Here is a 14,572-nt window from a genome sequence, read left to right as displayed (position 1 = left end):
GCGAGCTGTCGACGCTTGTCAGAAATGGCGAGAAAGCGCTCATAGCCTCGACAATCCATGCGGACCAACAATTCCACCTGCATGTTCGATTGCTGCTACCATACAATAAGCCGTCATGATGAGCTAATGGAAGAGCAAATTGAGCCTACACAGAAATTAGTGATGCAAGATGAGGATTCCAAGGGTCACACACACACACACACACACACACACACACCACATCCCGTCAAATCTAGAGTAAGAATTAAGTGCCTTGAGCAGACATCAGTTACATTGCAAGAATGGCGTACCTGCATGCTACAAACAAAGATCTACTATGAAAAGATGTTAAGATGCTGTGAAATGCTACAGCTAGAGAAGAGGCAAAGGGGTTTTGTCCGCTACATGCAGTATCATGTAGACATGGGTGTGTAGATTTCTTGTACCCACAAATATAGGCATTGACCAATAAAGACCAGATTATAACCTGGTGGTTCTGATCTCCGTGCACCTCTATACCGAGGTGTGTGGGGATTGGACATGACTAGAGAATGTGAGGTAGTTTAGAGTGTGAACAAAGAGAGAGAGAGAGAGAGAGAGAGAGAGAGAGAGAAAAGAGAGATAAAAGACGAAGAATGCCAATAGAAGATTAAATTTGTTGTCCAGGTTATAAGATTTTTACCCTCATTATGAGTAGTGACGAGGATGTGGGGCCGTCCAACCGAAACACCTATCTCTCAACGAGGATCTTATGTCCTTGTAATCATTGCAAGGATGATGTGCGACAGACAAGACGCGTTTATTTGCAGCACGTTCGCGAATTTGGCGAATTCGATCCATCTATTATAGATCGAGTTCGTCGGACTCTGACGCTCGCCAACATGCAGCAATCTTGCAACCCAAACAGACGTGTTCGCAGGGGCTTTGGTCAAGGAGCGTATGTGAGGCCACAAGATGTAGCCTCTGACAGCTCGGGGGATGATCATGCAGACCACATTCCCAACGAGGCAATGTTTGAGCCCGAGATTGATGAAATGATCAACACGATCATGGATTCAGAAAGGCTTATCTATGATGATATGAAAAGTGAAGCCAATACGCCATTGTATAATGGAGCACGTGTGTCTAGATTGAAAGCGCTCCTGGTTCTTCTCAACATGCAGGCAAAGTTTGGTTGGAGTGACACTAGCGTCACAGCGCTTTTCAGGTGATCTATTACAATTAGTTTACTTTAATAAAACTCTAAATGTATAATGATCTGATAGATTTTTAGACAATTGTACCGTATTTTTATGTTGTGTAGATTGCTCAAAGAGCACATACTACCAGCTGATAATGTGATGCTAGATTCCGGAGAGGAAGCAAGAAAGATTTTGTGAAACTTGGGGATCTTACAATGTATGGCCCGTTGTCATCATCAACTACAATATTCCCCCGTGGTTGACTACGAAGAAGGGGCACCTATGGCTAAGCTTAATTGTACCAGGGCGATAAAAAGTGAAGAATATGGATGTGTATCTTCGTCCACTATTGGAAGAGCTACAACAATTGTGGATTGGCATAGAAGTGGTGGATATGAGCCGACACACAGGTCGACGGAATGCTTTGCTCAGAGGCATTCTAATGTGGACCATTCATGACTATCCCAGACTAACAGAAGGCTCAGGTGATCTATTTACACTCCTCACTCAGACACTATAAATCTTGGTTTTTCTCAAGCTGATCTATTATCATGTGTATACATGCAGGGCTTCAAACAAGCAGATACAGAGCGTGTGTCACATGTGGACCTAAACTGAATGCACGTAGGGTTCCCTCATTGAAGAAGAAAATCTACGAAGGTCATCAAGCGTATCTTCCAGAGAATCATGTGTTACGCGATGGCTTTTTGGGAAGAGAGCCACCGAGGATGTCTGCACAAGCATGGTTAGAGCAGAAGGAGATGTGTGATGACAGATTGCCCCCAAGGATGAAGAGACTATCTCTATGGTACGAGTTACCATACTGGCCCCGACTCATGATCAATCACTTGCTCGATCCAATGCACATATTCAAGAATGTGGGTAATCTACTATGGGACCATCTGACCGGCAAGAAAGATACTTTGGGAGCCAGAGTTGACCTTAGAAATGTGGATCGTATGGAGCAATATTGGCCGCAAACAGCGTCCGATGGATCGATAAAAGTCCCCAAAGCAGCATGGATTTTCACAGGAGCCCAAGAACGCAAAGTAAAAGAGACCATTCGATCTTTGCGGACCCCCACTGGCGTAATGCACTCGCTCCAAACGTGTTTTACTAAAGAAGGAAAGCTTACTGGTTTGAAGTCACACGACAGGCATAAAATGTGTCAGGTATGTTCATAGTGGAGTATATCATAGTGGGAATTGTGTAACAAATTCGTGTGTGGACTTTAATATCATTGCTGCACGTGTTTTGCAGTTTATTTTACCGGTTGCCATTGAGGGATGTTTGTCTCTTGACGTCCATGACATAATCTACAAACTTGCGAAGTTGGTGCAATGGATCTCACAAAAGGAGATCAACGTAGACTCCATATCATTCACCAAACTAAACGTTGCGGAGGTTGTGTGCATGTTTGAGAAACATTTTTCTACTACCATGCTAACCATTTAGGTGCATCTTCTTGTTCACATAGTTGATGAGGTGGAAATAACTGGCACAATACATTCCAGATGGATGTTCTTTTTAGAACATTTCATGAAAACGTTCAAGAGATATGTGCATCCTAAGGCACGTCCGGAGGGTAGCATGGCAGAAGATTGGCTGGTATCAAAGTCCCTAGTGTACATTGGAGAGTGGCTAGACGGATTTGATAAAGCCCGAGACACGCTATGGCGAACCATAGATGATGAGCGCATATATGGGATTGTCATGTGCAATCTCGGTGTTGAGAAGAAGATGACGGAAGATCTAGAGGCTAAAATCGACCGATCTTGCATGCTTCACAATCTAATCATGCAGAAGGGGATTTCACAATATGAGGATGCAAAGCAAGAGCAACAAAGGGCACGAATCGAGTGGAGACGAGGAAGACGACCACCGATGCACTATCCGACGGGTCTAGAGAGCCTACCAACATTCATGAGCTTAAGATGGTTGCACAATCAATTGAAAAGTGCACAACAGTGCGGTGAAGAAGTGACTGAGGAAGAGTGAGAGTACTCTCGGGGTTGCGCGACCAAGGTAAGTTTGCAATGTACGACTAGTAACTTTCTAGATGTTTGAACGGCCACTCATAATGTTTGTTGGTTGTAGTATAAGTCATACACAACAGCATGGTGTAAAGGTCGACATTTTAGGGTGGAACGGATCGACAAAAAGCGTTTTACTCAAGATTGTGGAATCATGGCAAAATTTGAACAGTTTAGTCGACGACGGTCCTCTGATGCAGATCCTGTGGTGGCGGAACTCACTTACTTCGGCACGCTACAAGAGATTTTGAGAATCGATTATAGAGGATTTTTTGTCGACTTATTCGACGTGCAATGGTTCAAGATAATCATGGAGGGTCGCAACGCTACTGTGCGTAGAGGAGAGTCTGGTTTTCTTGAGGTGGATTCAACTAAGAAATGGACTGACCTAAGAGACACTTTAGTACTACCCGAGCATTGTGAACAAGTAAGTATGTAAATAGTTAACATCCCATTTTAGAATTTATGTGCTTGGAAGCTCTTATGTAAGTTATGTGGCTCTGGCAGGTGATATTTCATCCTCATTTCATCCTACAAAGTCTGCATCAAACAGGTGGTACGTCATAGAGGTAGCCCCTCGTAGTGCACGGACATATGAAGGCTACCATGCTCCTACCATGTGCCAATCACAGTGGCATCAATGGAGGAGATCGGAGAAGATGCACTTTTTTTCAAAGGTAAATAGACAAATGAAACATTCAATATGGTTGATGGGTGGCAGGGCATTCAATGCCCTGCCACCAAAAAAATTTCATCTCGGATGTCACTATATAAGGCTCTGCAGCGTCGCTATTGATGGCTCTACAACGTCACTATAGTCGTTGCTAGATAGAGACGTTTATAGAGACACTTATAGCGACTGTCATAGCGACGCTTATAGCGACGTCCCCGTATCGACGCTCTTAGCGACGCCAGGGGTTATAAAAACCCAGTGTATTTCCGTCACTAAAAGCGTCACAAGAGCACACAACCTCTTGTAGTGAATTAGAGTGATGGAGAGGAAAAGAAAGAGATAGAGATAGAGGGAGAGAGATACAGGTGGAGAGAGAGAGAGAGAGAGAGAGAGAGAGAGAGAGAGAGAGAGAATGGTATAGAGATAGAAGAGAGATAAAAAGAGAGAGAGAGATGGAGAGGAAATAGAGAGGAGATATGTATGCGTGTGTATATATTTTTAGTTTTGTATACATGTATATATGAGTCTGTATATGCATGCAGCTATGTATACATGTATATATGTGTATGTATATGTATGTCAACATAGCACGCGATGTTCGAACGTTTCCTTTTGGTTATAGTCCCTTTTTAATCATATCGTTGTGGTCTTTGGTCCATTCATGTATAAATTACTGCAACGTACCCTTGGTCTTACCACGATTGAGATTGTGATGATATCTAAAGAGGTGTCACTAGACTATTGGTACTACTAGCCACTACTTAGGTTTAATAGTATATGTGTACACATGTAGATATGTATATATGTGAGTGAGTGTATATGTATGTGTATATACATGTATGTAAGCACCAAGTATGCTTGTATATACGTATCTATGTGAGTTTGTGTGTGTATGTATGTATGTATACATATGTGTATGTATATATATAATACAACTTGCAAGTTTCTTGTTTTATCTATGTTTTTCCTATTGTGCAAAGAGTGCATTGTTTGTATTCACGAGAAGCAAGGCTTCTAACGTGTGCCAAGGTACTACCCATCGACTTGGGATCAAGTGCACTGCACACAATTTTGGGAATTTGGAAAGATAGGGATATAAGCTCACATTGTACATTTTATAATGTCCAATGATGATGTATCCATGCCAGCATAGCTTGTGCATAGCACTCTTAGTATCGGCTCACACGGTTTATGACATCCTTGTAGCCAAGGGCATATTTTTCTCCTGCATTGTATGCATGGCATGCCAGTACGACGGAATAAATTCCACCACATCATCGTTTAAGCTTTTGCTATACCACTAGCTACTCTGCTAAGAACGAGGTGAGTTATTGTTTGTTTAAAAACACACAACAACACTAAAAGGAGCCTAAATTTAATGGAATTAATTCACAGGCAAAGTGCTCTAGTTAAATCACCCTGGTATAGTCATGACCACATACAAGGTAGGTGGGTCGAGATGTGGTTTCTATGTTTTTTCACCTCTTTCTACGAGAGTGTCATACAAGCACACTATAGTATGCTTATAGGATAAGCTGCAAACCAAGTATAGTATTCATAATAGCATACATAAAAGGAATAATGAAATTACGTATATTTTCACAAAAACCTTCTAAGTAGGTACATGCTTTGGATGTGCGTAGTCATGAGCCAAAGTGCTCCGACTCTCAGCAAGAAATTGGCGATGATGCCATGCAAGAATTAATCGGCACAACAATTAGTATTCATTGCTCAGTAGATTGAATACTACATTAAAATTGGTATCAAGGCTAAGAGCCATCAGTTTCCAACGAGCTAAGAGACAACTATTTTTAATCCATGGGTAATTACTCTCAATATCGAACAGATCTTCCCAGTGGAGTGCCCATCGACGCTACTAAACAAGCAAGACTCTAGCCATTAATGATATTTTGGGTGTCACTTTAGCACTACATGTTTCTAGTGCGAAGATCGAGTTGAGTTCACGATGAGCTTAAACTCGCATAGGCTTATCTATACCAGGACATATAGATGCAGCAAGCATTTCAGATAGCACGCCTATACACAAGAACTAGGAGTCCCAATTGAGAGGATCTTGTGCTTCGTTTATAGCACTAGGAGTGTCTCTAGGAGCACAATTTTTGGGATGAGACCCAGCTTGTGATTACTAAATCACTCCATAAGTGTTCATAGTCAATTTTGGAAACCTTGACACTTTTGTTTTCGGGGGAAGAACTTCTCCATATGCCAAGGGGTAGTGAATAAGTTCTTTCCAGACTCTCATCAAAGGCATTTGGATTTGTAGATAGACTGCCTCAACTATATACGTTTATTCACTCTCGGGTTAACTTTAAAACCAATGAAGATTTTCCATGAGTTTTTTTTTTAAAGTCTCCAAGCCATATCTATAAGCTAGTGTTCATTCAGAGTATTTTTCACTCGCTAAAGTTGCAGAATCCTATCTAGGTTCCAAGCTTGCCTTGAAGAAATCGAGCAATAATATACATGTTTTAGTGCAAGAGCTGGCAAACCCTCCAAAATTTGACATATAAACCGATAAGAGTTCTAAGTGTGTCCCTTATCCTCTCTTGTTAGCAAACATTTTGGGCAATCCTCTCTCTCTCTCTCTCTCTCTCTCTCTCTCTCTCTCACACACACACACACACACACACACACACACACACACACACACAAACACACACATGCACGCAAACGCACATGCACAATCTCCCAAAGCTTAGAACAAAGAAGAATTACCAATTAAGTGCTCCTTTGAGGAACTACAGTGTTGCATGTTTAGAATATTATACAGAAGGTACCCGCCTTAAATGGTGCAGCTAAAGCAATGGGGTAGAAGTTATATCTACTTGTACAATCCAACAGTGCTAATTGTCTCTCTTTTTCTACCGTTCATTAAAGAGACGTAAAGGAAAATCCAATCAAATTCCCTCAATAGAGCTGTGCTCATGTTAATTCAAGGGAAAAAAAGCCTTATTGAGAAAACTTGATAGGCGAGAGAAAATTAGCACTTGAGCAAGGGAAGCTCTTTGGGGATATGCTCTTTTGGCATTGCAAATGTTGGAGAATTGTTCAGTCTGCCAAGAGTGAGGTCTAGGTTTGGAGCTGTCTCAGCATCTTCACACATGCGTAGTAGCGAGCTTGTCGACGTTGGAGTAGATGAGCTGAAGAGATTGACAACGTCTCCACTTTTGTGTAGCTTCGGGACAACCTACAAATATATTGCAGCACACAAACGCTTAGCATGGCGGCTTTCCAAATTTATGAGAGAAACTTGTCAGTGGCAGGAACTTGGAATATTAATTGCAGCTACCTGTGTGTCATTGTGTAACGATGACCTTTGATTCTGTTTCTGCACAAACGATGGCTGGTCGAATATGCCGCCTTTCAATATGTGAGAGTCGCCATGCAATTCTCTTACAGGCCATGGCAAGCTACTGCTTACAAAAAGAAAAAACTTACAAAACAATCTCTCTCTCTCTCTCTCTCTCTCTCTCTCTCTCTCTCTCTCTCTCTCTCTCTATATATATATATATATAAAATTTATTTATTTATTTATTTTTACTTTTTTTTAAAATCCAACTCTCTAATAATTCGTTCGGCTCTGCCCATTGTCTTAAATGAAAATGTGGCATTTAGTTGAACTCCGAGCATTGATTTAAATGGAAACCTCATAAAAGGTTTTCCATACCAAAGAAAGATAAGGAACTGTATTTACGATCCTTCTAATAAGTAACCTGGAGGTGACTAAGAGCCGGGTTGCGCCTGTATGAGTGGGGGGAGTGGGAGACACTGAGTCGCACCCAGTATCTCTATAGCGCAAAAAAGACCAGGGCATAAAAAACCAGCGAAAATGCTTCCTCGCCATTGGCTCCAGCTACCCTACTATCAAGTAGAGAAGGATTCTCCCGTAACCCTCGCTTATGCCCCCCCTTTTTCACAGTGACAGTGGGGTTATTGGGTGCATTCGGTTTTTGCGCAGAAGTTTTAGGAATTTCTGAAAATGGTGAATATGCTCACCCTCCTCCCCCCACTCCCGCTGGGTGCGACCCGACTCTAAGAGCATAGTCGCCCTAGCACCAAGGGGGGTAGTGGGGGGAAGGAAGATGCGGCCCTGGTCGCACCACTCCTGCTGATATGAGACAAAGAATTTTCAGGGGTGGATCACGATGATCAATCACCTTCTGATTGGCTGAAACTACCTTACAAACAAGGAGAGGAGATTGCTCCCTGAAATATAGCTTAATACCCTCATTTCTCCCAGCGCTAGCAAGAGTAACGTTCGCCTTCGCTTTTCCCTACTTGTCTCTCACTTTAACTCATTATAGAGTGTGATCTCCCTCCACTATTCCCTCGTGCGACCCGGCTCTAAGGTCATGTTTCCTAGGCAATAGAAGCTTATAGTAGAGATCTAGGGGGTAACGTGATGGAGACAAAACCAAAAATAGCATTTTGAATGATGACATTATTTGTAGCTTTGCTTTGCGTCCGTCAACAAGGACACATTTCCAAGAATTAGCATAGCTTAGTTGGTGAGATCTTTATGATGTAACCCCAAGGTTGAGGGTTCGAAGCTCATGGGTTGCGTTCTCTTGGTGTTCCCACGGTCGTCGCTTGAAGGTGTATTCTACAACAATGTGCAGTTGTAAATATATGATATGCGTAAAATTTCTCCCTACTACCTTCACCGCACTCAATGGATTTTTTTTTCAAAGAAGACACATTTACTATGGCTATGTTCACGCCAAGCTTAGTCATCAATTATTGATAGCTATGCCAACTATGCCGAGATAGAGCATGAAATGAATAAATAAGCCTCATAGCATGGTCACCCAAGGCTTAGTTAATTTTATAAGCTTCCCAACTATGGCTTGAACTTCACAACCATGCCAAAATCGGCAAAGTTACAAAGGGAAGGCATAGTTATTCATTTAATGCTCTTTTTTGCCATTGACCAAGAATGAGGCTTAGTTAATCCCAGAAGAGTAGCTCAGGTGGTGAGACCTTTGCCATGTAACCCCAAGGTTGAGGGTTAGAAACTCACGGGTTGCGGTCTCTTGGGTGTATTCTCCTCCCCTAGTGGAGGAGTGGTTCCACGGTTGCCCCTCGAGGATGTAATGTAAAGCAATGTACAACTGTAAATATATGACATGTGTATAGTGTCTCCCTACTACCTTCCCCGCATTGATGGTGAAAAAAAGAGAGGCTTAGTTTTCACTTCAAATAACTAATAACTAAGCCTTAATGTGTGACCATACCCTAATTGGTCGGGGCATAGCAAACTCAAACATGCATATCTACTTTGTGTTAATGAGTTTCCTAGAGATTGAACTTACTTTAATCATGAAAAACAACACAAAGGGGCCAGTATTAAGACACTTAACATGGTGATGGCTAGTCTTAGTGTAGGTAGCATCAAATTGTGCACCCAAGGGTCCGAACCGCAAGTCTTTAACTTCTGCATCTATGGCCAAAGCTGCTACGTAGGTGGCACTCTATGAAAGAAGCATCGGCTCTTGCCACGATTGCTTTTTGTCGAGGATTTTACCCATTTTGGGGTATTTTGTTTGGTTTTTCTGGGTAAAACTGGGAGTTACTCTTAAGAAAAAATACACTGAAATGCAACAAAATTCATAAAATCTAAAAATTTCAAACGGCAAGGTTACCTATCAAAAATCACCCTACGCTTCCACAATGGAACATAGAGTAAAAAGGGCTTCAGTAGTTAACCACATGTATAGCCATTTGCGGGATAAGCATGAAAGGAAGGTTTGAGGCCCTCCCGTCCGGCCAATGGAAAAAGCCCACATTATCTCCAAGCAACTAGCTAACCAAACTCATTACTCTATAAACCGATTTTGGCATTAAAAAAATTATTAATGGGATAACCTTCTTATGACTAAGTAATTATACCAAGCTTTTATTAGAGGGGGGTGAGGGGATCTACGGCTCGGAAGTCTATGTTCGAATACTCTGGCAATCACAGCCATAGGGGTCCTTTTTTTTAATACCAAATACACGCTTTGAATTTATAAGAGAGGCAAATTACATCTGATCACCCATTGAAGGGGGTAAAGAGTTAGATACATCTAGGGATAAGCCCATAGGCCTAAGCAAAGTTTCGTGCTGTAAAAGCCTGTATCTTTACAAAAAGGGGCTTGCCATAGGGGTCTTATTAAAACTAAACCAGGACGCGAATTAAACCCCAAAACCTCGGGCAATGTATCTTGGTTTACAATGTAACATCATAAAAATGAGGTACATGATGTGCTCATAGCTTTGATTTTTGTGTTGTCTAGGTTTAGTTCACTTCAAGATGCCTCCGGTGAACCCCAATTGGTGCTACTTAGTGTTGAGAGTGAAGTGAGAAAATTAGTAAGGATATCAGATAAAGCAAAGCATGGAAAAAAAGTCTCTTTGCATTGAAAGCATTCTAGTTCTATATGAAAAATGAGTTGGACCTCAGAAAATATAAGGAAAATAAAGCCTAATTTTCAGTAATAAGAAAATAGAATATCCAGATTGGTAGGTTTACAAGTGTATTCAAGGGATATTATAATATTGTGAAGACCTTTCAAAGTTAACAGGTTTCATAAATTGTGTTTCAGAGTACATTCATTTAGCTTTCTATTTCCCACTCGACCGGCCATCTTTTGAATTACTATGAACCCCCTTTTTTGGACCTTCCCAAACTATTTCTCTGAGAAACTATGCTCTCTAGTCTCAAGGCTCTTTCCTTGCTACAAACATCTATCACTCACTCTTTATCTATTGAACGACCACTACCATTCAGCACTTATAAAAATTCTTTTCCGACTCAGAGGAAACCAACAACCAAAGTAGCTAGTCATATCCCTAGAGAGTAGGCCCTATTGATGTATAACCCCAAGGTTCACCGTGGTTGGGCCTCAATGATGTAACCCCAAGGCCGAGGGTTCGATGTTGAGTTCAATAAATATATCCCTTTCCCCCAAGGTTCTTCCCGCAGTATGGTCCCTCGAGGGTGTAATGTACAACAATCTGTAGTTGTAAATACATGGATATGTATAAAGTTCTGTCTACTACCTTCCCTAGTTTTGATAATAATTTTTTGCAAAAAAATTGCTAGTCGACCCCTGTGCCACTTGCCATTCACTTGGATTGTGCAACTCATGAACAACCTGTGATATAAAATGAGCCACTACATGATTACATAACAATGGGTGGAAGTTATAACATGACTAGTCAACATGTAGAACTTCTAGTAATATTTGCTAATAAGGAGTGGAAGTCTTAATTTGTAGATAATTATTGTCAGTTTGTGGTATTTCTAATAGTAAAAGGATTAATTGATGTAGTTTGAGCATACCTTCTTGAGAGTTGGTTGTTGCTGAGGCTAGTGAATATACATTTGGAAGGATGAAGCACTGGCATCGCTCGAGTGCTTCCCACATTAAAGCTTCTCACATCACTCACAGCATTGCTTAGCTCCTCTCTATGGCCATGACCCCACTCTTGCATCCTTTTCAAAATGTTGTTCATGTGCATATAAGAACCCATAGTATTACTCATCAATTTGGACCCATTTGGTCCAAATTCATGTGATGGCCTTAAAAATGGAGAGCTAAACAACTCTGCAAACCCTGCAAGAAAGAAAACAAATTTATAAATAAGCGTCGTCTTCACCTACATAAGGAAATTTGAATGTTTCAACAATAATAGTGTACATGAGGTTAGAAATGTATACCTCCATTGATGCAGTTTGATTTATCTGTTGTCTTGACGGTCCTGTACATCTGCAAGAAGGATAAGAGATCAGCACAAATGCATAAAATTATTGAGAGAGAGAGAGAGAGAGAGAGATAAAATATGTTTAGGCATATAGCACAAGCTAGGCTAGGCATAGATGTGCATCTTGTAAGGGGATCCCCACACTGAGGGGGGGTAACTCATATCCACTAATTGCACCTCAAAGAGGTGCAGTTGCAAAACCCACATATTACCCCCCGGGCCCCCATCAAGTCAAGCAAACTATTACGATTACCCCCTTTCATGTGTGGGTACGTAAGCCTACAAGCAAAGTATTCTTGATGAGTTTTGGTGTCAGCAAAAGCTAGATTTTACAGACTCAGCCAATCCTAACTAGGGTATCGCATTGTAATTGGCCCACACACGTGAGAGGCCCTCTAGGCCTATCACAAACTCTTTCGGCACCTGTGTATTGTACATTAGGTTTCATATGCTCCACGTTACATACTGACATACAGTATAGCAGACCTTGCAATGGATGGAACAAAATGCAATAATGCACAGTAGCACCGTAGAGAGATCCATAATTACCTGCAAATGGCTTTTGACGTGAGCGAGAGTAAGGTCCTTGACGTTCATGAGCTCGAGTACGGACTTGGGAGTAGCCCCTGTTGAATCAAACAACGAAAGTACTAGTTTAGCAAACATGAAGAGACCAATCAGAAGTGGTAATTATATGGTGATGAGACTACACGTACACACACACACACACACACACACACACACACACACACACACACAGAGAGAGAGAGAGAGAGAGAGAGAGAAATAAATCCATGCCATAGCTAAACTGCTGTGAGTGTGGGGTCTAAGGTTGGCGCAGATTGAGTACGTACTCTCATGACCACCGAGGGCTTCAACGGCATGAACGAAGTGAGCATGCAGATGAGAGGTCCAGCGCATGCGAGGAGCGCGCATGCTGCGCTTCGTGGAGAACTTTCCCTGTACACTGCGCAGCGCTGCCTCGGACTGCTTCATTGTAACTGTGATAGTACTATTATGAGAAGGGCTCATGTCGCACGAGCTGACGCCTGCTGCGCTTAGAAGCTGTGCTTGGCCTGTGGTATTGCCCGATAATACGAGCCCATTCTCTTTTGCAGCTAGGTGTGGCGTGTGCATGCTCGCCTGCCTGTGGATAGGCATGAGTCCAGGCTCAGTTCTGGATAAGCTGGGGCTACAGCAGCTCGATGCAGATGATGATCCCCATAGCTGTATATTAATGGAGCTGCCAGTCGGCCGACCTGCGCTCCACCCCGCTCCTGCAGCTTGGTCCTCCCTCAATGTCCGCATTGAGCTCCCTCCGCACTCCGGCTTTACCTCCACCTCCCTTTGCATCCCTTCCGCTAGCCTTTCTGGCTCCATGCTATCTGGCCCTCCTGCACCTCCAAATAACCTCGCCAGCTGCTGTTTCAATGGAATCTCCCCATGACCGGCTCCGTGATCTGCTGCCCTTATCCTCCAACTCACAGCTGCACTCGCGCTCTCTTTTGCATCAGTAGACATAACCACAGGAAACAGTGTAGGGCCTGCATGAGAGTGCTGTGTTGAATCCAGCTGCTCTTGCAGAAGCTGACTTCTGAGAGATGATGATGTAAATGATGGATCGGCATTCGAAGCAGACCGTTGCAGCAGGCTTCGCCCATCATTACCCAAAAGTTTCAACATTGCGTGCTTTTGTTGATCTGTACTGGAGTAGGTCAGAGAGCTCTTTCCATTAGTGTCAGGGAAATAGGCGCCAGACGTAGGTGCCCTTCCACTCATCACAGGCGACGCACATCCTTGCAAATTAGCTCCACCCATTTTCACAACAGCAGCGGCGTAGCCGATCTCTTCCTGCTTCTTTATCTCCTTTCCCCTTACTACACTCATACTGTTCACGAGCATTGCAGTGGTCCCCTCGTTGGAATTGCTTGAGCTCTCACTCTGCGACCTTGTGGCCTGGTCAGCCACAGCATCATGCCGCATCCTCCATAGCTCGAATGATCCAAGGGCCTGCTCATTGCTGCTCTTGCTTTCCTGAGAGGAGGAGCAGGACTGGTTCTTATTCACACAAGGTAAACTAATGTTTAGTGAGAGGTCTGGCCCAGCCCCTAATGATCCTGCAGTTGAAGAAGTCCTATCTCGTAAGGCCATTTCAAACATTGTCAATTCAAGGAAGCTAACTGGGCTTCAGGATTGAGCGTGGGATCATAGAAATTGGGGGTAGAAAAAAGAGTCTATTGAACCTTTGGAGCCTGACCTGAGGAAGCAACAGCATGCAGTCTTGTTTGAGCTTGTTAGCCTAGATGGGCAGATAGGTAGGGGAAACAAGAAGATGAACAGTAGCATGAATAGTGAGGTGATTGGAGAAAGAGAAAAGAGCAAAGAGAAGTTATGCACAAGGCTCCTGCAAGTAGAAAGATAAGAGATAAGCTTCCTCTCCTCACTGATGCCTGTAGCTCAAGGCTGCACTAATTGCGACAGCGAAGATCGCATCTCCATCCACGAAAAAGCTAACTAGATGCCATCCCTCATGGCGAATACATCAGCATAAATTTGTGAGAAAGCTCTGTGTAGTTGCTTCTTCTACAAAGGTATTTTCAAGGTTGTGTAGACCACACACATGAAGCATGAAGGCAAGCAATAACTAGCTTTCAAAGAATAATTTCCACTTGTCTAGCAGCATATAAATATGCCTATTGTGTGAAAAGGCCAGCAAAGGATGAAAGGGACGTCACGGTTATGACAACTAATCAAAAAAAGGTCTAGAAAGGAGAAGCCGTAGGAGTTTTTTTGTTTTCGGAGTCTGGTAGGGAGTGAAAAAAAAAAAAAAAAACGACCTGGACTATGCACCCAGAAACCGAAGGGGTAGGAGTATGGTTTAACAAGGAAGTGAAGGAAGAGAGAGAGAGAGAGAGAGAGTGTGTGTGTGTGTGAGAGAG

General features: G+C 42.6%; 1 protein-coding gene across 1 annotated transcript; it reads right to left on the bottom strand.

The window, feature by feature from the left end:
- Nucleotides 1-6,769: 6,769 nt before the first annotated feature.
- On the bottom strand, nt 6,770-14,274 carry LOC147434402 (uncharacterized). Its single transcript, XM_086490875.1, has 6 exons — nt 12,488-14,274; nt 12,183-12,259; nt 11,590-11,638; nt 11,212-11,485; nt 7,177-7,300; nt 6,770-7,074 (listed from the first exon to the last, which is right to left on the bottom strand). Exons 1-6 carry the CDS (start codon nt 13,791-13,793, stop codon nt 6,868-6,870), a joined length of 2,037 nt encoding a protein of 678 aa, XP_086347001.1. The 5' UTR covers nt 13,794-14,274; the 3' UTR covers nt 6,770-6,867.
- Between the last annotated feature and the right edge of the window lie 298 nt (nt 14,275-14,572).

The sequence above is a fragment of the Adiantum capillus-veneris genome, chromosome 19 (assembly GCF_014529385.1).
Source record: "Adiantum capillus-veneris isolate H3 chromosome 19, ASM1452938v2, whole genome shotgun sequence".
NCBI lineage: Eukaryota > Viridiplantae > Streptophyta > Polypodiopsida > Polypodiales > Pteridaceae > Adiantum > Adiantum capillus-veneris.
Note: the sequence above shows the minus strand (reverse complement) of the source record. Positions and strands in the feature narration are given on the sequence as shown.